The sequence below is a fragment of the Trichomonas vaginalis genome, chromosome III, assembly GCF_026262505.1.
Source record: "Trichomonas vaginalis G3 chromosome III, whole genome shotgun sequence".
In the NCBI taxonomy this organism is placed as follows: domain Eukaryota; phylum Parabasalia; order Trichomonadida; family Trichomonadidae; genus Trichomonas; species Trichomonas vaginalis.
Genome location: NC_067205.1, coordinates 21,951,308 through 21,975,550, shown reverse-complemented (window position 1 = coordinate 21,975,550; position 24,243 = coordinate 21,951,308). Strand labels below are relative to the sequence as shown.

Here is a 24,243-nt window from a genome sequence, read left to right as displayed (position 1 = left end):
TTTCTGAAAACACTAAAATTTATAACATGAATGAATTTCTTATTCGTTGAATTTATGAATTCTTGAGGTAATCTTATTCTAGTTTTATTTATCACTGGAAAATAACGCTTTACCATATTTTTAATCGTAATAAAAAAATGTCAATTATCAATATTATTTCGAATAATAACTGTGAATTAAATTTAACAGTTAGCGGAATTTATAATGTTACTCTCGTTTCTGTGAGTGGTAAATTTAATCCCATTCTTTTAGACCCTTCAGATTATATATCATTTATTAAAGATGACCATGAGAAAAAACGTATGATATGTATATAAATAATGTGATAACGAAATGGGATATTAACATGATTTTAAGTTATTTAAATGAATCATTTATCGTATGGTATGAAGAAAATTTTAAATCAAAACCTGATAAACTTTTTGAACTTGATGAAATAAATAACCTTATTAAATTTCCGCTGAAAATTAAATTTTGTACTCCTCGTCTTCGTTCATTGTTGGGGATATTAAATTTTGAAAAAGATGTTGGGGATGTTTTGTATTCTGACACTGGTTCTAATTTCATTTTAATCAAATGTGATAAAGTTAATACCCCAATGAGATTTTCACATCAAACATTAGACCCTAACTCTTACCCATCAATACAAAACATTTTATCCATCAACTTAAACATATTTTCTTTATCATATCCGTTTCAATTATCCGGGAATTCATTTATTCTTCATTCAAAAGATTTATCAAATATTAAATTTAGAATAACTGACCTATTTGATTGTGATTTAGAATTTATGAATGAAATATTATGGCAATTTCAAATAGAAAAAATAGCTGATGAGATAACAGATTAAATATTTATTTTTAAATCGTAATAAATGATTAAACAACAGCAACCACAGACCATTACATACGCCATATATGCATATAATTCAAAGACGGCAGAACAAACGCAAATGTTGAAATATGGAGATTTGGAGATAGTATTGAAAAATGACCATTTCGAATTCGTTTGCAAAGGTGGTGCAGTGATATCAAATATAAAAGAAATTTTATTTATGAATTCAAAAATTAAAGGAATAACGGATGATATAACATCAATTCCACCAGAAGAACAAAGATATTACGCATTAAATGCATTTCCTAAAGTTTTGAAGATTGGAAGATTTAATTTAAATGAGGAATTCATAAAAGGTTTCCTAAATGACATAATGAAGAAAGCAGATAAGGAATATGTTAACGATGAGTTAGCAAAGAAAGCAGATATATCATTTGTTAACGATGAGTTAGCAAAGAAAGCAGATAAAACTTATGTTAACGATGAGTTAGCAAAGAAAGCAGATATATCATTTGTTAACGATGAGTTAGCAAAGAAAGCAGATAAAATTATGTTAACGATGAGTTAGCAAAGAAAGCAGATATATATCATTTGTTAACGATGAGTTAGCAAAGAAAGCAGATAAAACTTATGTTAACGATGAGTTAGCAAAGAAAGCAGATATATCATTTGTTAACGATGAGTTAGCAAAGAAAGCAGATAAAACTTATGTTAACGATGAGTTAGCAAAGAAAGCAGATATATCATTTGTTAACGATGAGTTAGCAAAGAAAGCAGATATATCATTTGTTAACGAAATATACCAAAGTTTAGTTGGAACAAAAAATATTGAAACTATTGTTGGCGACTTTTCTGTCAATGAAGAAAACAAATATTTTAGATGGGAGTTTGTACAGTCCTTAAGAAATGGTATACGGTATAAACTCATTCCGAAAAATAACAATGAAATGTATGTAGGCTATATAAAGAATAATGGCACACAAGTTAAAGTTCCATTAGACAACAACTGCTACTTAAACTTATATGGAGACGAACAAAAGAAATATTTAAGAGTTTATGAAATGACGGATATGACATTGTCTAACGTAGCTCCAGCACCGTATTATTATGACTATGGTGTTGACGCACATGTAGACCCAAAAAAGCAAACATTATATTTAGATTATTATAGATATAAAAGATATAATGCAATAGAAAAAACGAGAATAGTATACTATTATGAAGATGACAAAAATAAATATTATAGTCAAGATTTTACATACCCTGAAAACATAAGATTATATTATAAAAAATATTCTGACACAAACCAGAAGAAACCCGAAATAGTTACACTATATTTTAAGTTCAAAAGAGACAATCCTATAATATCTCATATGTTTGATTTAATGAACCCAGTAGGTTCTATTTATACATCTATGGATGTGAGAGGTCCTCAAGCAATGTTTGGTGTTGGTGCATGGGAACAAATAGTCGACAGGTTTTTGTATTGTGCAAACTCTTCAAAGGAAACAGGGGAAGTAAAACAATTACGGTGAAAATTTACCTGCACACAGTCACTACATAGATTTAAGCACATCTCAAGCAGGTTGGCATAAGCATAGATATTGGGATTGGTCAGGAATGACAAAAGGTAAAGGATATGATGTTAAAGATGATGTTAAATTTGCCATAAATTGTTACTGGAGTGACACTCAGGGAGAAGGAAACCATACACATCGCGTTTCAGGATATACACAAACAACGGGACAAAGTAAAGATTACATGCCACCATTTATGACTGTATTCGCATGGTATAGAGTTCAATGAATTCAGTCCAAAAATAATTAATTTCATTAGTTTTAAAATTATTTTTATTTATTTTTTTATTTTGTATGTAAGAACAGTAATGTCGGTCGAAGCACAGACGTTCACGAACAAATCTAATGGCGAAACATTCACAAAAGGCACTTATAATGGTATTGAAGTCTTACGTAGAAACAAGGATGGTTACATTAATGCAACAAAGATGGTAAGAGAAGCAGGAAAGTTAAACCATTTAAACAGATTTCTCAATAGTGCTAAAATGCAGGAAATTCTTGAGTTTTGGTTGAAAGAATACGGTGGAGCCAAAAGTGGCTCGACCTCAAAACAAGCATTTTATGAGCTTACTAAGGGCGTTATGAATGAATTCAAAGGTATTTACATACATCCTGACCTCGTTCATTTTGTTGCTGAATGGTGCTCTGTAAAGTATGCATTTTATGTCAAAGATATTATGGACTCCATAGACAAGAAAGTTCATGAGAAGTTAGATGAAGAAGAACTCGAAGATACAGTAGAAAATGCTAAACCTTTGTTTGAAGAAGAAGTTAGAAAAATGTGCGAAAAACAATTAGAACATGAACGTGAGATATGTTATGGTTATAGAGATTCTCCATACGAACTAGACCAATGGGAACAAGAAGATTTAAAGAGAGAATTTAGAGAATATGAACTCGCTAAGATAGCATTTGAAGCTGCAGAAAAGAAGTTAAAAGTTTGGGGTCGTTTTGTACAAAAATATTGTGAGTAAATGAACCATTTATTTTTGTCATAAACGACCAAAAATATATTTTATCGTTAAGTGACTCAAAGAGTCCGGAGACAAAGTCTCATGGTTTTTAGGTTATTCAATAATTAATTATTTTTGAAGAACTGAAGGTGCTACCATGTTACCATGTTGACAACATGACATTTTGACAACAGTTCAGGAGGAAGGTAGTTATGAATTATTTTTGAAGAACTGAAGGTGCTACCATGTTACCATGTGCTACCAGGTCATTTAACTTCTCTGAAAAAGTGTGACAACATGACATTTTGACAACAACACAGGAGGAAGGTAGTTATGAATTATTTTTGAAGAACTGAAGGTGCTACCATGTTACCATGTGCTACCAGGTCATTTAACTTCTCTGAAAAAGTGTGACAACATGACATTTTGACAACAACACAGGAAAATATGATGCAGTCCAAAAATAAAGTTAGTTTTAAAATTGTTTTTATTTTTTATTCCTATATAAATGACAGCAACAAACAACAACAGCAACTATATCGTTTCTGATGAAAAAGTTATTGATTCATTAGCTGAGGAATTAGTTGTGGCAGAAACTAAAACCCTCAACGAAAGAATTGGTGAAAACAGGATTGATTTACATAACTACCTCAAACATGATGGAGGAAGAGGAAGGAAAACTGGTATGGCTTTATTAGTAAATAAAATATCAAATTTAACGATTATAGATGTTATATCAATAAATCGTACAATGATGAACTTAAAGAAACAGTTAGAAAAGACATTTTATCAAAACTTTCGGATAAAGATGTTATCGTTAAAACCGCTTCAGGAGGTCTTCACATTTATTGCAACACTAATTTCTTCTATTCAACCTCGAACAGAATGATTAAATGTTATTCCTGCAATGATTATGATATCGATATAATGACTTCTATGGATGATTCAAAGCGTTCTTTAGTGGTTATGGCTGATTCAAGAGTTCGCAAGAATGCAACAGAACCAATCAATACATACTCATTCATTCGTGGAAGTTATGATTCAACATTAACTAGAACAGTGAATGATATATTAAATGATTTGAATATTAAGGTAAGAGTTGAACAGAAGAATGAAGAAATAAAGACTATCATGAATGAAAACAAAGATGTAAACATTGACGATAAACTAGCTCAGAGCATAGTTGATGGCATCTGTGATTTTGAAGTACATAATGACGGTGGAAACATGAATTTAGAAAAAGAAATAACATTATTCACACTGTTTCAAGCTATTAATTCGTTACCGGATCATTTAATTAATGAAGCATACGATAACGTTTATAACTTCTGCAGTTTAACAGAAAATGCAAAAAGTAATTTTGAAAAAGCACGTAGTAGATATGCACATTTAATGACTTCTCCATTTGTTTTAGTGAAGATTCTAAAACTATATCAAAAGGAATATTATGATGAATATGTTTTACCTTTATTACGTAAGCCAAAAATAACATTTGATATCAAACTTGATGACTCGTTTTTGATAACAGATATTAGACGCAAGGCTGAAAATCATCAGTATAAAAACAGTTCTGAAGTAATTGAGGATTTATCACGTGTAATCCGTTTTGTAGATTGTGGAAATAAATATTTCATTCAAAAGGACTATAATATCCACGACAAAATGAATCAAATATCATTTGTTCTTCAGTCAAACATGAAAGAGTCACTCAAAATGATTAAATTATTTAAAGAAGAAGGTAAAACCATAACAGCATGGGATGTACTACTAAATCAATTGTCTTCATTAACCGTTAAGGGTGTTTGCTTTAAATCTGATTCCCCAGATGTTTTCTCAACGTTTCAAGGTTATAAATACAACGTTCTCGAAAAACCAGATTACTCAAAAATTGAGATGTTTATGAATTTCATTAAAGAAGCCATTTGTGATAATAACGATGAAGTGTATAAAATACCTTCTCGGCTGGATTGCATCAATGATTCAACATCCCGGAATCAAGAATGAAACAGCAATTATTTGAAAGGACTTCAGGGAACAGGTAAAAACAGATTTACAGACATTATTTCTGAACTTCTCGCTGGTTATTCATGTAAAAAACATTACCGAAATAAGTGAGCTAACGGGTAATTTCAATTCAGTAGTTGAAAATAAATGTTTCTTGTACTTAATGAACTCAAGAATGTGGGTGAAGACAGACTCGCAAACTTCAACGCTTTGAAATCAATTATTACGGATAATGAGATAAGAATTAATGAAAAGAATCAACCAGAAGAACTGCTCAGAATGTTGCAAACTTCATTTTCGTAACTAACAACGTTTACCCTGTCAAAATTGAAGTTGGAGACAGAAGATACGTAGTTTTAAGAGTTAATGGTAAATTCAAGGGTCAATTTGATTACTTCAAGAATTTAATGGATTCATGCACAAAGGAATTTTATGATAATTTACTGACGTATTTTATGCAATATGACCTTTCATCATTTAATGTACGAATCATACCGATGACTGAAGCCAAACAGATTTAATTGAATTATCATCAAATCCTTTAGATGTATGGATAAATACACATTATGATGAATTGTGTGCAGGTATGACGTGTGAAAATGCTCTATTCTGCAAACCATCAGACATGAAAGACAAAAACTTTCAAATGAGTATTAAGGATAAATGTGATAGGAAACATAGAAGAATAGACGGTAAACAAACATGGTATTATGTTTTGAAAGAAGAAATGAAAGGATTATATAAACAGGTTGAACCAAACGATAATGAGGAATCATTTACTGATGATGAAATACCTGTAAATGAGCCGCTAAGCGGCGAGACCTGAAGGTCTAGCTTTATAAAGTATGATTGGAATTTATTTTTGCATTAATCCTGCTGTGTTGTCAAAATGTCATGTTGTCTCATTTTTTCAGAGAAGTTAAATGACCTGGTAGCACATGGTAACATGGTAGCACCTTCAGTTCTTCAAAAATAATTCATAACTACCTTCCTCCTGTGTTGTTGTCAAAATGTCATGTTGTCAACATGGTAACATGGTAGCACCTTCAGTTCTTCAAAAATAATTCATAACTACCTTCCTCCTGAACTGTTGTCAAAATGTCATGTTGTCACACTTTTTCAGAGAAGTTAAATGACCTGGTAGCACATGGTAACATGGTAGCACCTTCAGTTCTTCAAAAATAATTCATAACTACCTTCCTCCTGTGTTGTTGTCAAAATGTCATGTTGTCACACTTTTTCAGAGAAGTTAAATGACCTGGTAGCACATGGTAACATGGTAGCACCTTCAGTTCTTCAAAAATAATTATTTTTGAATAACCTAAAAACATTCACGATAAAATAAGTGATAACAAATTTTTATTTTTATCATAAATGAATACCCCACAAGCTCAAAATTTACCACGAATCATAACAAGGGAGGAAATGATAAAAATGATGCAAGAACATGTTAAAAATAACAAACCACTAAAATTGAGAAAATGTGGTTATGCGGTAATGATGGAAAGAGAGATGTTGTCGAAGAGGAATAAAAATTAAATTTGGATAGAGTTTAAAAATTCATCTTTATTAAATTCATCTCTTCCAATCAATTTATTTATTCTATTAAATTCTTTTATTTTTGCTTCACTCAGTTTAAGGATTGAACGATAAGTTTCTAATTTTTCGATTATTTCTTTCCTCTCTTTATCGTTTTCAACCCACCACATTGTGGCTTCTTTTTGTAATAACATATTTTTGATTTAATTCTGTTTAGTTTCTTTTTATATTCATCGTCTGGACTCTTGACTGCTTCGTTGTTACTCATTTCTTACGAAATAAAAAAATTAAATATTATTTAAATATAATGGAGTAATAAAATAAATCGGAATTTCTATTAATTTATTGTCAACTTCAACTAATGCATTGCCGTTAATATATCTAACAAATTCAGCTATTGTGTCAAATCTTCGTCTTCTTTTTGTCATTGATTTATCAGTTTTTCCATAATCGAGATGAATCAAAACTTTATCCCCTTGTTTAAAATTCATGAGCCCCGAATTAATTTGTTCACGTTTAACATCATTCAACCTTTCCATTTGCTTTCTAATATATTCCCATTCTTTTGAAATATCATTTTTCATTTCCACCGGTTTCATGTTTATTGTTCTATGCCATGTATTATTGTAATAATATACTAACTGCTGTATGATGGAGTCATGATTTCCATCCCAGTATATCTGACCATTAACCCCTAACGCATCTCTAAGAGTTCTCATTACCGCATCAACTATTTTATTATGAAACGTATATGGAGAGGATGAAAAGTAAAAATTAATTTGTGGGAAATAATGAGCCATAGCTGCCTGAAATCCTTTATCACCATCACCCCTTATATTATCTACTCTTTCATGATCTAGTAAGTATTGAATAGCTCTTCTTGTTTCCTGTTCTGTTTTCCCTTTCACCGGAATGCAATATAAATATCTGGTGTTAATGTTAATGGCAAATAAATAAGTAACGTTTCCTCTTGAATATTCTAAATGATCGATTTCGTATGAATATGGATATGGTGCAAATGAAGGGCGACTAAATTTTTCCTTTAACGGTTGAATTTTTGGGTCAGTTGGTTTATTTAATATTTTGAAATCCTTTTTAAAATCTTTTTGCTTCTTTAATGTTTGAAATGGATATAATAAAGTGAATGATGAAGGATTAACTGAAGGAGGAGGAGGTACTGTCGTTGGAGGGTTTGGTGTTGCAGGTGGTTTAATTTTATCTGCTTTGATTTTGGATTTCATTCCCCCTTCATTAATTCTGGATGTATTCTATTCATTTGTTTTAAATATGCTGTATATAAAGGTTTGATATACTTTCCCGCTTCGAGTTTATGTTGAAGGATGAATTCCAAAAGTTGATCTTCATTTAAAAGTCGGGCTGAATATGGTTTAACTAATGAATCATAAATTAAAGCTTGTGCTTCATTTATGGTCTGAAGGACCTGGGCGTTTTGCACCTTTTGTTTTTGTTCCTTTGGTTTTTGCGGCTCAGGATTATATAATTTATATAATTTATATAATTCATCAATATCTTCTTCTGTTAATACTTTATTTTTGAAATCTTTCAATTGTTTAAGTTGTGATTTACTTTTTCCCTTTGAATATTCATTATTTTTAATTTTGTCTTTAATTTTAGAAATTATTTTATCATGATATTTCAAAACTTCATTTTTATAATACGAATAATAATAATCCATATCATCACCCGTTATATTGTTATCATGTTTTTGGAGATATGATTTTAATTCATAATAATTAAGAAAATTTTGATTAAGTACTAAATCATCAATTAAATTTTTTAAATCTACGCTATTCATTTATATAAAAATAAAATAAGTGTTTTAAGGGTGCCCGCCTCTTTGAATCATAGTATCAAAAACATTATTTACGGTTCCTTTTGTCTCTTCTGTGGCATTTTATTAAATAAATGGCATACAACATCCATTTTCACAACATACAGCCTTAGTGTGTGCTCCTGTTAATGCAGTCTTACCGATTGTTAAGCGAGTCATTGACCCGTTTTTAAGTTGTAAATTAATATTCTGACCATCAAATATCACTTTATCATTTATTATATCCAAATAATTTTTAGGTGTTAATTGTTTATTTTGTCGTAAACTAACTCCTTTCATTTTTTGTGCAATCTTTTTAAAATCACTTCCATCAATTGAACCGTTGAATGAAGTATAACACTTAGGACATAAAGCAACCATGTTATCACCTTGTTTCTCAATTGCTAAACCCAATAACTTCTTCTCATGTGCTTTTTCTTCAGCTTTATTCTTTAATTTAGGTTTAAATTTCTCATTAAAACAGAAGAAATCAAAAGGTGCGAATTTGTAAATGTTTTTATCATAAAATTTTTTATCGGTTACAATTGCTTGAAATGCTTGAGTGTTAGGAAGATTTGGGTCGCCAGCGATTGCCCAATAAGATGAATCAGTATCACCTTCAATGAAATGAAAACGATTAACATCCATGCATTTATACATAAAATCATAAATGAAAACCAAATACCAGTATTTTGCGTTATCTAAAGTGAAGAATGCCTCTTGTAAACATGTATCACATCTATAAAATCTATCTTTAAGCATCACTTGATACGTATCCTCTCCTATTTCTCTTATGTTTTTAAACTTATTTGACATACATGCAACGCGTGCCTTCTGTGCATTCATTATTTTAGTCTTTGCGTAATTTTGTGTATTCATTGCATCGTAACCATATGATCCATTAAGTGAAATCTTGCAAAATAAACTTTTTCCTTTATTTCCTTCTAATTCAGCCTTTTGTCTTTCGTTCATAAATTCATTCGCAAATTCATTAAAACAAGTATTTTTCGTAAATGTTAAAATTGATTGAATGTCATCAATGATAAAATGAAATCTGTCTATTAGATACCAAAGATAATAAGAAGAAAATGGTTGATATTGGTTGTGTGTTGATGCTAACTGAGTTAATTTCCTCTGTTTCTGGTCAACTGGTAGATTGTTTGATTTCATGTAATTATACATAAAACCACCAATTGTTTTTTCATCTGTGATAATATCAAAGTTTCTTATTATTGGTAAAAAGTTTATGTAATCATTAATGTATTTTTCATCAATGTGACCCTTTACTTCAGCCACGAATAAAGTATTTTTCTTCTTAATTATTCCCAGTGCTTTTGCTTTCTTTGTTGCTGTATCACAAATGATAACACCATTCAATCTTCCCGGCATATACATTTTATGGTCAGTATATTGAATGAAATCATGAGGATTAGATGAAAATGATGAAGGATATAATGAATTAAAGTCAACACCAACGAAATGAGTCATAATGTTGGAAGTGTCCTCATTTGATACAGTTTTAGTTTCTGGATTATATGAAAGTTTATTAATGTGCGTGATTCCTTTAAGATTTACTCTATGTTGAACATTTGATAAACCACCAGTAATTCCATTACGGAGGATGTGATAAGCTTCAACTGAATCTAGAGTCATTGGTAAATTATTTTTTAATGTATAATTTCTTAAATTGATTCTTAAACGTTGAACATCTTCATCTTTATTTGATTTTACGACATTGCAATAACAACACATTAACTGACAATTTTCTTTGGTATGTGGTTTTTCATTATCGATTCTATCTAATGTTGGTTTATTAGCATATGTAAACGCTTTACCACACATTTTGCATTTAGATGAAAGGATTAAATCGTGATAGTATTGATAGTCATCCATTGAAACATTGTTTTTAGTATCCCTTTCTGCTTTTTCATCTTGTTTCTTATATGAATCAATTTTATATTTCCAATACTTTTTTGTTAATTCAAAACTTGATTCCACATTTTCTTCTTCTGGATATGTTTCGTTAGGATTGAAGTTCTTATATGCTAACGCGTAACGAATCATTGATGCATTCGATGATAAAGAAAGATTATGAAGCATGTCAATTTTATAAACAAATGTTTCTTCAATAATTTTATCAATTGGGTCAATCATAATTTCAACGTCTTTATTGCAATAATGAATAAAATATTCTAATCTATTCTCAAAATTTTTAGCATCATTGAGATATATTTGATAATCTGAATCGGATATTGTTTCTTGAGTTAATGCTGAATAAAATGAATCTTGAGTGAATGGTTCCACTTTATATAATTCATCTTCGTAATTCTCCCATGTGATGAATTGATAAGGGAAAAAGGATTTAACACGTGATTTATTGTTTCCGAAATCTTGAGTGAATTGGTCTAATGTTCCACCCGCTATATAATTTCTGATGTCAATAAATCTTAATTCATATGGACAGTTTGTTTTCTTTACAATGATTTGCTTAAATTGAGAAGAAGAACCCAGCATTGATTTTATTTTCCATTTTGCAGTGTTTAAATCACGAAGAATTAAATTTAAATCAAACTTTCCCGAATTAAAACCTATGATATTCACTTTATTGAATTCCTCATCTAGAAGTTCTTTAAATGCTTCCTTCTGTTTTTCATTTAATGTATGGGACAAAGTCCCCGCCGTTTGGTCCGTTTGCGGCTTCATTAATTCTTCATATTGTTCAATATTTGATTTAGCAACTAATGAACAGGTTGAAAATAAAAATTCAATCCAATCAGAGATGAACGAATCACTTGATGTTAAGCAAAAATTCCTCGTAAATGTTTTATCACGGTCTACGACCTCGCCGCTTCGGTCTGAAAGACCTTCAGGACTCAAAGAGTCCGTTTGCGGCTTTATTTTGACAGTTGATGATACCATAAATGGTTTTAAGTAAGCGTTCAAAGTTGCACATTCAGAAAGTTGAAGTTCTTCTTTAGTCTCTAATGTTTCGAAGTCAAAAGTAATATAATATCTTGTTGGTTTATAATATTCCTGCAAATTGTGCTAATAGCCATTGATATATCTTCTGTTTCGTGATATGTGGTGCATATGGTTGTTGTGTGTTTTGCAATTGAACGTCTTGAATTAATCTTCCATTATTTTCTTTACATTTCTCACAATGCTTTAAAAATCTTCTTTGGTTTTTCCTTTCTGGGTCATCACGGATAGAATATACTTCTTCTTTGCAAAAGGGGCAAACTTTATATCCTGTGAGTGCTTCAACGTCTGTAATTCTGTCAGCGTGAAGTTTTCCACATGGACTCTGTGTTAATAAAATATTTACTGTTTCAAATTCTGGATCTATCATTATTGATTCCACTAATGGAAAGTCTACCTTATTTATGTCTACGTCTTCTGGTTGAGGGTCACAATAATAAAAAAATATTAACGTTTAACATTCTTGCTAACCTCTCACTTTCTGATGAAATGTCAAATCCTTCATATGCATCTATGGCTTCATTTAAATAACTTCTACGAGTTTTAGGATTAACACCATCAGGAATGTTATAGAAGCGTTTAAATAACCTTCTACCTTCGGCTCTTATTTGATTATCATTCATTTTAGCTGTTCCGTTTTTGTTCATTTATGTAAGAATAAAAAATTAAAAAATAAATAAAAATAAAGTTTATTTTTTTAAAGTCCAGGGCTAAAGTCCATAAAATGAATTAAGAACACATAAATTTTTATCATCTGCGACGTGACGAATACATTTTAATTTACTCAAGAATGCGTACCCTGATACATTAAATCTAATTCCTGTCTTATTTAATTTCACAACTTTGAAAAGGAATGTATGAATAGCTATAAAATGATGAGATGATGTTTTATGGGTTGCTTCCATTTTTTCTGAAATAAATGAATAAATATAATGTTTATAAGTTTTCATATCTTTTATATTCTTAATAACGAATGGTATAGACCTTTCAACTTCGTCTTCCTTCGGTGCTGTTCTTTCATATGAAACATTATTAGTATCTTCAATAATGAAACCACAATCGCATAAAATTTTATATGTACCAATTGTTTCTTTTGATATTTTATCTAACAAATCAAAAACTTTATCAACACCTGCACATTTATTTAAATAATAATTTGTGTAAATATCATGGTCTTCTTTCTTAATCGTATTTGTTGCATATGTTACATTTTTCAGTGCTTTTTTGAATTTTTCAGAATCAAGAGGAGGTGAAAGTAATATACATGGATAATCTCCATCGTCAATAAATTGTAACTTATGTTTATGAATAAATTTTGTGCCTTCTTCTGAAAGTGTTTCATCTATTTCACCATCTAATAAATTTTTAGTAGATTCCAAAAAGTAATTTTTATATCTTTCTTCATGAGATTTTTGAACTTCTGATTCTGAAGCTGGGATATTCATTAAACCCTCTACTTCATTCTCATTATATTTTTCAACTTCTCTTAATTCCTTAATTTTTTCATCTATTTCATCTCTTATTTTTTCCAGTCTTTCAATTTCATCATATTCATCATCTTTAATCCGTTCTTCATAATATTCAGGGAAAACATCAGGTTCTTTAGGTTTTTCTTCTTCAGATGTGGGATATAAGAAATTTATAACATCATCTTTATTCATTTTTCCATCATAATCTAAATCATTTAATAACTCCGCGAATTTTTGACAATTTCTTAAATAATATTTATTAACTTCATAACTCGCCTCCTCTAATATATCCTTTATTTCCTCGTTTGTGAATCCCAATTTTTTAACGTCGTTAGTCTTGACACTCATTTTCATACGAATTAAAAAAATAAATTATTCAAAAAATGTAAGACATGAATTTTTAAAGTTTATTTTTCATTCATGAATGATAATTATATCTGATTTCTTTTACTCTCTCGTATATACTAGATTTGAAGAATTCAGAACTTTTACCATAATCTCCTAAATGTTTTCTTATCCCTAACGTGTGCCAGTTATTATATGAAACTGAATAAACTTTATCTTTATCTTTACACCTTTCATCACTTCCAATATATTTATATCTCAGTTTTGATTTAGCATTTTCATATTCATTAGCGTTTAATAATTCACAGTCTTCCTTTTTAAATTGATGTTTAAGATATTCAGGATTTAATACTCTACGTTTATATGCTCCTAACTTAGTCCTAAAGGTTTTTCTACAAAATTTAGGAATTCCATCCTCTTGAATGTCATCAATGATTTCCATTTCATTATTTTCAATTTCTTCTTCTCGTTTATGAGGTCTTTGATTATGACTCCATTGATTCCATGAAATTAAATATTCTTTATCATTATATTTATACCTCATTAGCTTATTTTGGCTTTCATATTCATTTAATAATTCACAATCTTCATTTTTAAATTGAAGTTTAACCCATTCAGGATTTAAACAATGTTTAATTAATCGCGGAATATCTGACATCATCTATATATAGCTTCTTTTATAAAAGATAAAAAAATAAATTATTTTAAAATTAATGTTAATTTTTTAATGTGTTTAGTATATAAATATTTTAATGCATCGTCTATATATAGATGTTACAAAAAAAGTCACACAACCCGCACTCATATACTACTGACGTTTTTCAAAAATATTTTAATAAATATTGCAAGAATTCAAGCATCTAATAGAATGGAATTGAATTAATATTGAAAATTTTTGATTGAATTGAGACTTTTCCGATTTTCATTTTAAAATGATTGAAGAAGTCGAATACTACGAGTATGAAGAAGAAGTTTGGGAAGAGGAAGACGACGAGGAAGTATTGATTGTAGATGATTCACCTGATACAACAGAGTTTTACAAATACGCAGAATTAAACACTTGTATCTTTAATTACTGTGCAATTAGACCATATAATGAAATCTTTTATAGCAAAGAAAATGACTTAATAATCATAAAGCTTTTAACAAATGTTCTTCCCTATTCATTGCAAAGCATTCTTAATTTAGGCTGCTCTCCTATTCTTTTGGAAATACGAATTAGGTTAAGTGATTATGACTGGTGCAAGCCACCGAAGTTAATTAAAGTTGAACACCCAGTATACAAATCACATTTTGTTGGAATTAACTTAGTTAAAGGTTTATTTGAAAGATTCTTTTCCCAGAACTACAAAGTTAAAGAATATTATAGATCAAAACCATTTCTTCTTGCCTCAAAATCAAAGTATGACAAATTAATAGTAAATGAGATTACAGGTCTTGGGTTCACAGAGAATCAAGCAAATTCTGCTCTAGAACAAGTTAATGGTAAACTGCAAGATGCAATAAACTTACTTCGAACCGGATTACTTCCAACAGGCTATTCTATGAAGTATTCATCATCAAATCCGTTACTATCTTACTCTGACTGTCCAATTCTTTATCTTGTCCTTGAAATTGTGGATATTTATTTGGATTTGACGGATCATTGTTGTATTTGTCGCAAACCATTGATCGAACCTACAATAAAGCCAACTCTTTGTGAAGGTGAGATGTGTAGAAGCCTTTTCGAATCAATAGGAATTGGAACTACTGTTTTACAAGAAATTAAGCGTGATCCAATTGTGGCTGATCTACTTTTAACTATGTTTTCTACAGCAATAGGCCATTTTCTTGATCCTGCTCCACCGAAATTTTCAATACAAAAAATGATTTCTATTTTTAATGAACTTCCTAGTGTGGATGTATTAAGAAGTTTCAATTCTGATCAGGAACTCTGCCAAAGAATAGGAATTGACGCATATGAACTCATTAAATGGATCTTGTTGACAAATAAGAGTCATTTTTTGGCATTGCCGAATGAATTGAAGATAAATGAGATTAATGCGCGGTTTCAATTCTTGACACTGATTTCAAGCGTCCAAAAAGAAGAAGAATTCAAAAAATTAAAACAAAAATATGGCAGTATATATCTTTGGCATGGTTCTGGAAGTGACAGATGGTATTCAATACTAAGAAATGGCCTCAAAAACTGTTCAGGAACCAAACTGATGAAAAATGGAAATAGACATGGTGATGGAATCTACTTTGCTAAGCATATTGGTATTTCATCGTGCTATATGCATCAATCACAGAATGTTTACAAGGCGTCAAAGCTCAGTGTTAACAAAAATTTTAATATGATCGCTTTGTGCGAAGTAATTAATGATGAGAAGTACTTAACTGAGCACTCAAACTTTTGTCATACATTAACGAATGAAAAACTGTGCATTGTAAGATTCTTGTTCATTAACGTAAAAACGGCTGAGTTCAATACTTTAGTTCAAAAATTCAAACGAATTCCTGCCCTCTCTGATGTGTTGAACTATTATGCAGATGAAGGAAAAAGAAATTCTGATAATGTAAGGTATGTTAGTGAAAGATTAGACAAGGAAATAGAAATATAACAATGCAATTCTTTTAATTACATAAATGCATCTATAATTTATAAGCCGAAATTTTTTTGCAGAGTTAGCACAATTTCAAGTGATTCTCTTAGAATCTTCAATGAGATCATATATTTATATTCTTGGTCTCAGTGTGTTAATCATAAAATCCAAATCTAAAGGTAACTAAACTCCTTTCGCCGATCCGATTTGCCCCATATTTAAAATATAGCTTGCATATGTAGAAGAAAAGCTAATTTTGAAGTACGCCCCAAATCCACCAACAGGATTTCGAGCTACTAAAAAGGTACTTTTAAATGTGATTTTTTTTATAAAAAATTAAATTTATTTTAAGATCAGACTAAAAACTAATTTTATGGAAAATCTATATCGACAAATTTATTACTTATTGGGTATATAGATTTTTTGATTATGGCGATTATGTCTGATATGCTTCCAATAAGCCAAAACACATTTCATACTGATTTCTATAAAAGGTATCTTTATTATAGAAGTGTAAGCTATATCTGTTTGTTTTTTATTATAACAAATTCAAAATTCTCTTATAAGGACTAGATGAAATCTGTATTATTAAATCATTAGCTAAATGAAGGTTCAAATAGAAAGTAAATATCAATTTATATGATACTGAAACCAAATAGTTCTTTTAATAAAAGATAACACGCTGAAAATTATTGAGTATTTGCAAATCTCAAAAATCTATTGGTGAATTTGGCTCAACTTTTAAAATTATAACATCCATATCAAATCATAAAAGCAGACAAAAATTAAAGCCAAACCTATCGGCCAATTTTTTTTGATATTTTGATTTTTGAGGTATACTTTTAAAAGTGGATTTAAAGCACTGATGAAAAAACATTAACTTCTGTCGTTATGATTATTGATTTAGACAATAATGATTTTAATCTTTGATTATCAAAACACTAAAGTCATCTTTTTAACATTTGCTTGGTAGCATTAACTCAAGTCTAAAGTACTATTTTATGTGGCACTCTTAGAATTTTTGTATTCATTGTACACGCTGAAATAGTACCATTAAAGTTATGGCGGACTTTCAAAAAATAGTTTGGTCACCTTTTCCAAATCTTCTAATAGAAACTTTCTTTTGTTTGCCAAAATCTCCTTTCTATACCCTCCTATCAATACTGAGAGTAGTAATATCAAAAATTGTAAAGAGTTACTTTGTTTGAGGAATTGTAATTTAGTCATATGCTTTTATAAGTAAATGATATGATTTTTATCGAGTTTACATTAATTATGTGCTTTTTATCTAACATGCTCGTAATAGCCATTCGAATAGTAGTAGGTGAGTGCGGGTTGTGTGACCTTTATTGTTTCATCTATATATAGACGATGTATTAAAATATATTTATTTATAAATCATTAAAAAAAATTATGCATTAATTTTAAAATAAATTCTTTTTTATCTTTTATAAAAGAAGCTATATATAGATGATGTTAGATATTCCGCGATTAATTAAACATTGTTTAAATCCTGAATGGGTTAAACTTCAATTTAAAAATGAAGATTGTGAATTATTAAATGAATATGAAAGCCAAAATAAGCTAATGAGGTATAAATATAATGATAAAGAATATTTAATTTCATGGAATCAATGGAGTCATAATCAAAGACCTCATAAACGAGAAGAAGAAATTGAAACTAATGATTATTTGAATTTATGAAATCAATTATTTGATTTATTCTTTCTTCAATCTCTTCTATTCTTTTTGTTAAATCATCAATTTTCATTAATGATGTGATTCTTGATTGGGGAATAGATTTCAAACTAACCACCCCTTTTATTTTTGAAATTTTGAATCCATCAACTTTAAACATTTTATTCAATTTACACGTTGTCAATTCTTCAAATAATTTTTTATTATTAGCATAATAGTCATTAAATTCATCAACAGATGAAAAAATTTTTATTTCAGTAATTGGTTTAACAACGTTTATTTTTTGTTGAACATTTTCACTTTCATTTATTTCTTCCTCCTCTGTTTCATTTATTTTTAAAATCGGTTTCATTTATCATTAAATAAAAATTAGAATATAAGTGATGAAATATATTTTTTAATTAATGTTAAATCAGAAATGGCGGCAGGATTCTTTAAAAAATTATGGGATGGAATTAAGAAAGCTGCGGGTTGGGTTTATAAAAAGGTTATTAAACCCGTTGCAAACTTTTTGGCACCAGTAGCGAAAACGGCAGGAACTATCATAGGTGGGGTATTAGGTACTAAAGCAGGTAATCCGGCGATGGGAGCACAAGCAGGTAACGCAATTGGTGGAATTGCTGAAGGAATACTTAATAAAATAGGAGGTAGATAGTGGAAAAATAAATTATTTTAAAATTATTTTTATCTTAGTATCGATTGTAGTCTTTGATAAACTTTTTCTCCTTTATTTAAAACTTCTCTTATTGGGGCAGCTTTTGGTGTTATTGATTCAGCAATGTCACTAATTGCTTCTTTATTCTTAAATACCCAATTTGCTCCCTTCTTCAATGTTTCCCAAACTTTACTCGCTCCTCTTTTTACTCTATCCCACAGTTTCTTAAATATACCTGCAGCCATAGTTGATTATTTCATTAAAATTAAAAATTCATTTTCATCTTTTAATTTTGATTTTTTATTTATTAATAAATGACGACTAACTATTTGGTGCCAAACACTAAACCGATTAATGGAAATGTGTTTCATTCATTCGAAAAGATAAATGAAATATTCGCAAAGAATGACGGTAGAAGATATTATAGAGAACTTGAAAGTTCATGCTATGACTCTGATGCTCCATATTTTGATGATAAACAAACTCATTTAAGAATTACAAATCCGGCTCATGATGTGAACCAATTAGGTGACACATATATTAAACGCAAAGTTAAAGCAACTCTAGTTTCAAATAAAGCTTTCACATGTGATGCCGCTTTTAAATGCATGCGTTTATTCGTTGGTTACAAATCATCAAATCAAAGTTTTAAACAATTAGAAGTAGAAACTGAAAGAGGTGATGCCGGTTATCTTCAGATGGATTGCGCCCGTGAATCTTTCGCATTTGCAACATATAAACCGAAATCAGAAAGGAAAGTTAAAAAGTTTGTTCATTCGTTATATAATAATGTTCAAAAATATGATAACTCAGTATGTGGTAAATATATTGACCCTTCAGAAGTTTTCAAGAGAGCAAATGAAGAAGTTGATGTCACTTTTGATATGATTATTCCGGTAAATGATTTGTTAGCATTTCAGGCGTTCGATGATTATCCTAAATCATTTGGTGATATCATTCTTAAATATTATGTTTTCAGGGATACTTTAGTATTTTGTCAGGTTGACCCGTTAAGAGTTGCTGATTTACAAAATTACGTTTATGAAAAGATAACTGATGAAAATTATGAAAAGATTATGAATCATGTTTATAAATATGATCGCAAATTCCAACAAATCGGACTTCCTGCCAAATTAATTACAAGCTTAGCCGCTACATCTGCTGACGCAACAGTTGATGACGTTATTATTTCATGCACAAAGATGGAAGTTTTAGAGGATAAATGCATTACACCAGGATACGGTTTAATTGAAGAATCAGTTAAAGCAATACCACGTTTATTCAGTAAGGAAGATCCATTCATGATTCCAGCTCAACATATTGACGTTCGTTCACTAAATGGAGGTTGCATCACTCCTGAAGGTATCAGCTCAGATTTCTCATACGCTCTTCATAATGTTACAGATGTTGTGTTAACATTTCCGAAGAATGCAATGCAAAGAACAGTTTTAGAAAATCCAATGCTTCGAGGTCTTCAGGTCACTATAGATTCCAGAAACTTCCCCGATCAAGCGATGACCACAGTGGGCGACATATTCTTTACACGTATGCTTCAAGCTTCTGATTTAGATGGAGTGAATGAATGCACGGAAGAATACGAGGACTCATTAACTAGACCACTGAATGATGATAATGGCACGCCATTAGCTAGAACATGGAAAGACCAAACTTCATTCTTATGCACTATTCCAGTTCAACGTGATGGAGCGGGTATATTCTTTGATGGATTAGAAACTTTCAACTCACAAGTTACAGTACAAGTGAAAGCTTATCCAATCATTCAGGGTGAAAATGACACTTACTGTTCAAAGGTGACAAATCCTCCTCAGGTTTGGTTTACTAGGACTACATATTGGACATGGACACCGGATGAAGGTTTGAAATATCATTCCAACAGGTACACCACCACAGTATAGAAGTTCATATGATGAAATATTGATGAATAGAAATGTTTAAAATTATAAATTTATTTTTGATTAAATGGATTTAAATTCATCCACCCCTTATGAAGAATTAGCAGGAGTATATAATACATACGTAGATGATATGATTAATGAAGCATTGAGTGATAATAGAAATGCTCTATCTAAGGAAAAATTAATGAAAATTCCATATTCTGAATGTTACTTAAATTCAATCACTGCAGCAATTGGTAAACAGAATAAAGGTAAAACATTAACGATATTAAAACAAATTATCATTATTGCTAACACTTCCACCCATTCACATGTGTTAATTTATATCAACCGTTCAGGTTCACCTTCAGATGATACATTTGAATCTTTAAAGCATTTAATCAAAATTCCAATTATTTATTTATCACAAGAAGAAGCAGAAGATTATTTAAAAAACTTTTTAATGTATAAAGAATTATATAATACAATCAAGAAGCAAGGATTAGAGGATAAAATTATTGATAAACAACGGGATGAATTATTTGAAACACTTTCTATTTCAAATTTTGATAGAGAATTTTTGCATTCACTCATTTTTCTAGATGATGCAGTGAAATCAAAACTAATAACAAACGAGAAATCATATTTTAATCAGTTATTAACTCAATGTCGACACATTCAGTGTTCATTCTTTATGGCTGTTCAATATTTCAAAGCATTAAGCACAAACATTAAATCAAATCTATCAACACTTTTCATTTTCAGTGGGTTTAGTCGTCAACAGTTGAACGTTATGCTTTATCAAGTGAATTTACCAATGAGCATTAATGAACTTTACACACAATATCAGCAATTAGGTGAACATGGAAAAATAATAGTTGATTTAAATAAAGGAGGTGTTAAATTTGATTAACTTTTTATAATTAATTTTTTATTTTTTATTTATAATTAAACATGACTGAAATAGCAAATCTTCTACAGGTTCCATTAAAATAAGGGACAAACAAAAAGGGTGCATATAATAGAACCATGAAAGTTCCTGATGGAATGAAAGAATTAGTTCATATTGTTGCTGGTCTTCAAAAAGATGTTAAACAAATGAGAAACGTTTTAACATTACCAGAAGCTCAAGCATATGCCAAACGTCATGGTCCAAATTGGGAAGCACATGAAGCAGACATTACGGGTCCAAATGGAAAACCTGATGGTATAAATGAAGTTTTCGTTACTGATGGTCAAGGTAATATTAAAGTCATAAATGGTTATAAATTAACTATATCTGATTATCCTAAACGTAAAGCATATAATGAACGTTATCCTATGCAATTTGATGAAAATGGAAAAGCTGTTAAACAATACATTGGAGAAGGTGAAAATGGTCCAATTAATTCATACCGTCATAATCCATATTCTTATTTCAATGAAGAATTAAATGCTATTGAAGAGGGACCGGATGGATTACCACGATATTCTAACCAGTTTGATGGTCAATATGCAAATATTAGACCTGAAATTTCAGCTAAGAAATTCTTTAAAGTTGCTTTATTCGATCCAGTTTTCGCAAATGTTAAAGATGAACTTAAACAGCAATTCCAACCAATTATAGTAGCAAGAATTGCATCAGGTGCTTTATCTCAAGCATTCAAAGATTTAATTAAGAAACCATTATATCAGCAACGAGGTTTAACTTATGATTTAGTTAAGGAATCAGATAAAAGAAAATTTGAGAAATCAGATGATTATAAGAATGCAATTAATGAATATATTAAGTCTATTAATTTCGATGAAACAGCTAAAAATCAACTTCATGAACAAATACAGGGAATAATAGATTCAAAAGTTCCAGCAAAATAAAAAGTTTAAATATATTTTTTTATTCGAATATAAATGAGAAGACGTTTCACTAGTCAAAAGAACACTAACACAAAAGCAGAGATTACTGTTGGTTATAACGTAAATGATGATAAATCACGAATTATTCAAAATGTTAAAGTTAATGTTAGCCCTGAATTAACAAGGTCAGCAACTCAACCAAATTTATTAACTCGTGACTTACCGAAGAATGAAGAAAACCATGAGAATGGAGACCCAATCATTTTATCTGAACCTGGTAAAGAACCTGTTGAAATTCCCACTTATCCAACATACCCAGCACCTCTTTCATCAAACATTGAGAACCCATATAAAATAGACATTAATTCTGAATTAATGAAAATTTACCGTGATATAATAATTAATAATTATGATTCAATAATAAATTTAATTGACCAATCTGGTTTAATTATTTTACCTTATGAATCATTAATTCACATTATCGCCATTCTTTGTGATGTTCAAGATTCAGACGTTAAGATTCAATTTTTCATAGATGATGAGGTTTCATGTGGAACAGTTGCAAAAATAAATCCTATAAAGGATATTAGCACAATTAAGATATCAAAGAACGGAACAACAACTGAACTTCATTTAACATATAATGATATTTATAATAAAATAGTTGATAAATATAAAATATCAGTTGAAAAATTCTTTGTTAAGGCTATTTAATATTCAAGCATTAACATTATCGAATAATAATCCTTTGAATCATAATCAATAATAATTGACCTTTCACCAGTTTCTATCGTTTGTTTTATTTCTTTTTGTTTCCCACTATCCGGATCAGTCATTGTAATTGTTTTTGTTATAGTATCAGCTTTATCTTTAACTTCAATCTTTTTTCCATCGGGATATTTAAACCAAAATTCCAAAAATTCGATATTGTCAATCTGTTCATATTTTAATCTATCAATTACATTTTTAATACCATCTGAAAATCTTATGAAATGGTCATTATATGGGTTTGATTGAACTAAATTTGAATGAAGTGAAATATAACCTGTTGATGAATATGACACTGACTCATATTTTCTGAAAACACTAAAATTTATAACATGAATGAATTTCTTATTCGTTGAATTTATGAATTCTTGAGGTAATCTTATTCTAGTTTTATTTATCACTGGAAAATAACGCTTTACCATATTTTTAATCGTAATAAAAATGTCAATTATCAATATTATTTCGAATAATAACTGTGAATTAAATTTAACAGTTAGCGGAATTTATAATGTTACTCTCGTTTCTGTGAGTGGTAAATTTAATCCCATTCTTTTAGACCCTTCAGATTATATATCATTTATTAAAGATGACCTTGAAAAAACGTATGATATGTATATAAATAATGTGATAGCGAAATGGGATATTAACATGATTTTAAGTTATTTAAATGAATCATTTATCGTATGGTATGAAGAAAATTTTAAATCAAAACCTGATAAACTTTTTGAACTTGATGAAATAAATAACCTTATTAAATTTCCACTGAAAATTAAATTTTGTACTCCTCATCTTCGTTCATTGTTGGGGATATTAAATTTTGAAAAAGATGTTGGGGATGTTTTGTATTCTGACACTGGTTCCAATTTCATTTTAATCAAATGTGATAAAGTTAATACCCCAATGAGATTTTCACATCAAACATTAGACCCTAACTCTTACCCATCAATACAAAACATTTTATCCATCAACTTAAACACATTTTCTTTATCATATCCGTTTCAATTATCCGGGAATTCATTTATTCTTCATTCAAAAGATTTATCAAATATTAAATTTAGAATAACTGACCTATTTGATTGTGATTTAGAATTTATGAATGAAATATTATGGCAATTTCAAATAGAGAAAATAGCTGATGAGATAACGGATTAAATATTTATTTTTAAATCATAATAAATGATTAAACAACAGCAAACACAGCAACTTAAGGCGCAAAGCACCCAGGCCCTTCAGACCATTACATACGCCATATATGCATATAATTCAAAGACGGCAGAA

The 24,243-nt window shown here is 29.6% G+C and overlaps 6 protein-coding genes and 2 pseudogenes across 8 annotated transcripts, besides 3 other annotated features; 7 read left to right on the top strand and 1 right to left on the bottom strand.

The window, feature by feature from the left end:
* Window positions 1-13,502: part of a mobile genetic element that runs on past the window's edge.
* Window positions 1,782-2,311, top strand: TVAGG3_0741550 (phage tail repeat-like family; the record flags this gene model as incomplete). The annotated part of the gene is made up of 1 exon (XM_051244898.1): window positions 1,782-2,311. A coding segment is annotated over one exon (530 nt), but the record flags the coding sequence as incomplete, so codon positions are not given.
* Window positions 2,993-3,385, top strand: TVAGG3_0741540 (uncharacterized protein; the record flags this gene model as incomplete). Its single annotated transcript, XM_051244897.1, has 1 exon — window positions 2,993-3,385. One exon carries the CDS (start codon window positions 2,993-2,995, stop codon window positions 3,383-3,385), a length of 393 nt encoding a protein of 130 aa, XP_051091484.1.
* Window positions 4,250-11,673, top strand: TVAGG3_0741530 (annotated as a pseudogene). The gene has a single exon. A coding segment is annotated over exon 1 (7,424 nt).
* A 247-nt stretch (window positions 13,503-13,749) lies between the features above and the next one.
* TVAGG3_0741510 (uncharacterized protein) lies at window positions 13,750-14,075 on the bottom strand (the record flags this gene model as incomplete). Its single annotated transcript, XM_001298064.2, has 1 exon — window positions 13,750-14,075. A coding segment is annotated over one exon (326 nt), but the record flags the coding sequence as incomplete, so codon positions are not given.
* A 388-nt stretch (window positions 14,076-14,463) lies between these two features.
* On the top strand, window positions 14,464-16,178 carry TVAGG3_0741500 (poly ADP-ribose polymerase family, member PARP family; the record flags this gene model as incomplete). The annotated part of the gene is made up of 1 exon (XM_001298063.2): window positions 14,464-16,134. One exon carries the CDS (start codon window positions 14,464-14,466, stop codon window positions 16,132-16,134), a length of 1,671 nt encoding a protein of 556 aa, XP_001298064.1.
* A 113-nt stretch (window positions 16,179-16,291) lies between these two features.
* Window positions 16,292-17,212: a mobile genetic element.
* Window positions 17,213-19,848: 2,636 nt separating this feature from the next.
* Window positions 19,849-24,243: part of a mobile genetic element that runs on past the window's edge.
* On the top strand, window positions 20,828-21,277 carry TVAGG3_0741480 (uncharacterized protein; the record flags this gene model as incomplete). Its single annotated transcript, XM_051244896.1, has 1 exon — window positions 20,828-21,277. One exon carries the CDS (start codon window positions 20,828-20,830, stop codon window positions 21,275-21,277), a length of 450 nt encoding a protein of 149 aa, XP_051091483.1.
* TVAGG3_0741470 lies at window positions 21,818-22,218 on the top strand (annotated as a pseudogene). Its single transcript has one exon. A coding segment is annotated over exon 1 (401 nt).
* On the top strand, window positions 22,252-22,755 carry TVAGG3_0741460 (uncharacterized protein; the record flags this gene model as incomplete). Its single annotated transcript, XM_051244895.1, has 1 exon — window positions 22,252-22,755. A coding segment is annotated over one exon (504 nt), but the record flags the coding sequence as incomplete, so codon positions are not given.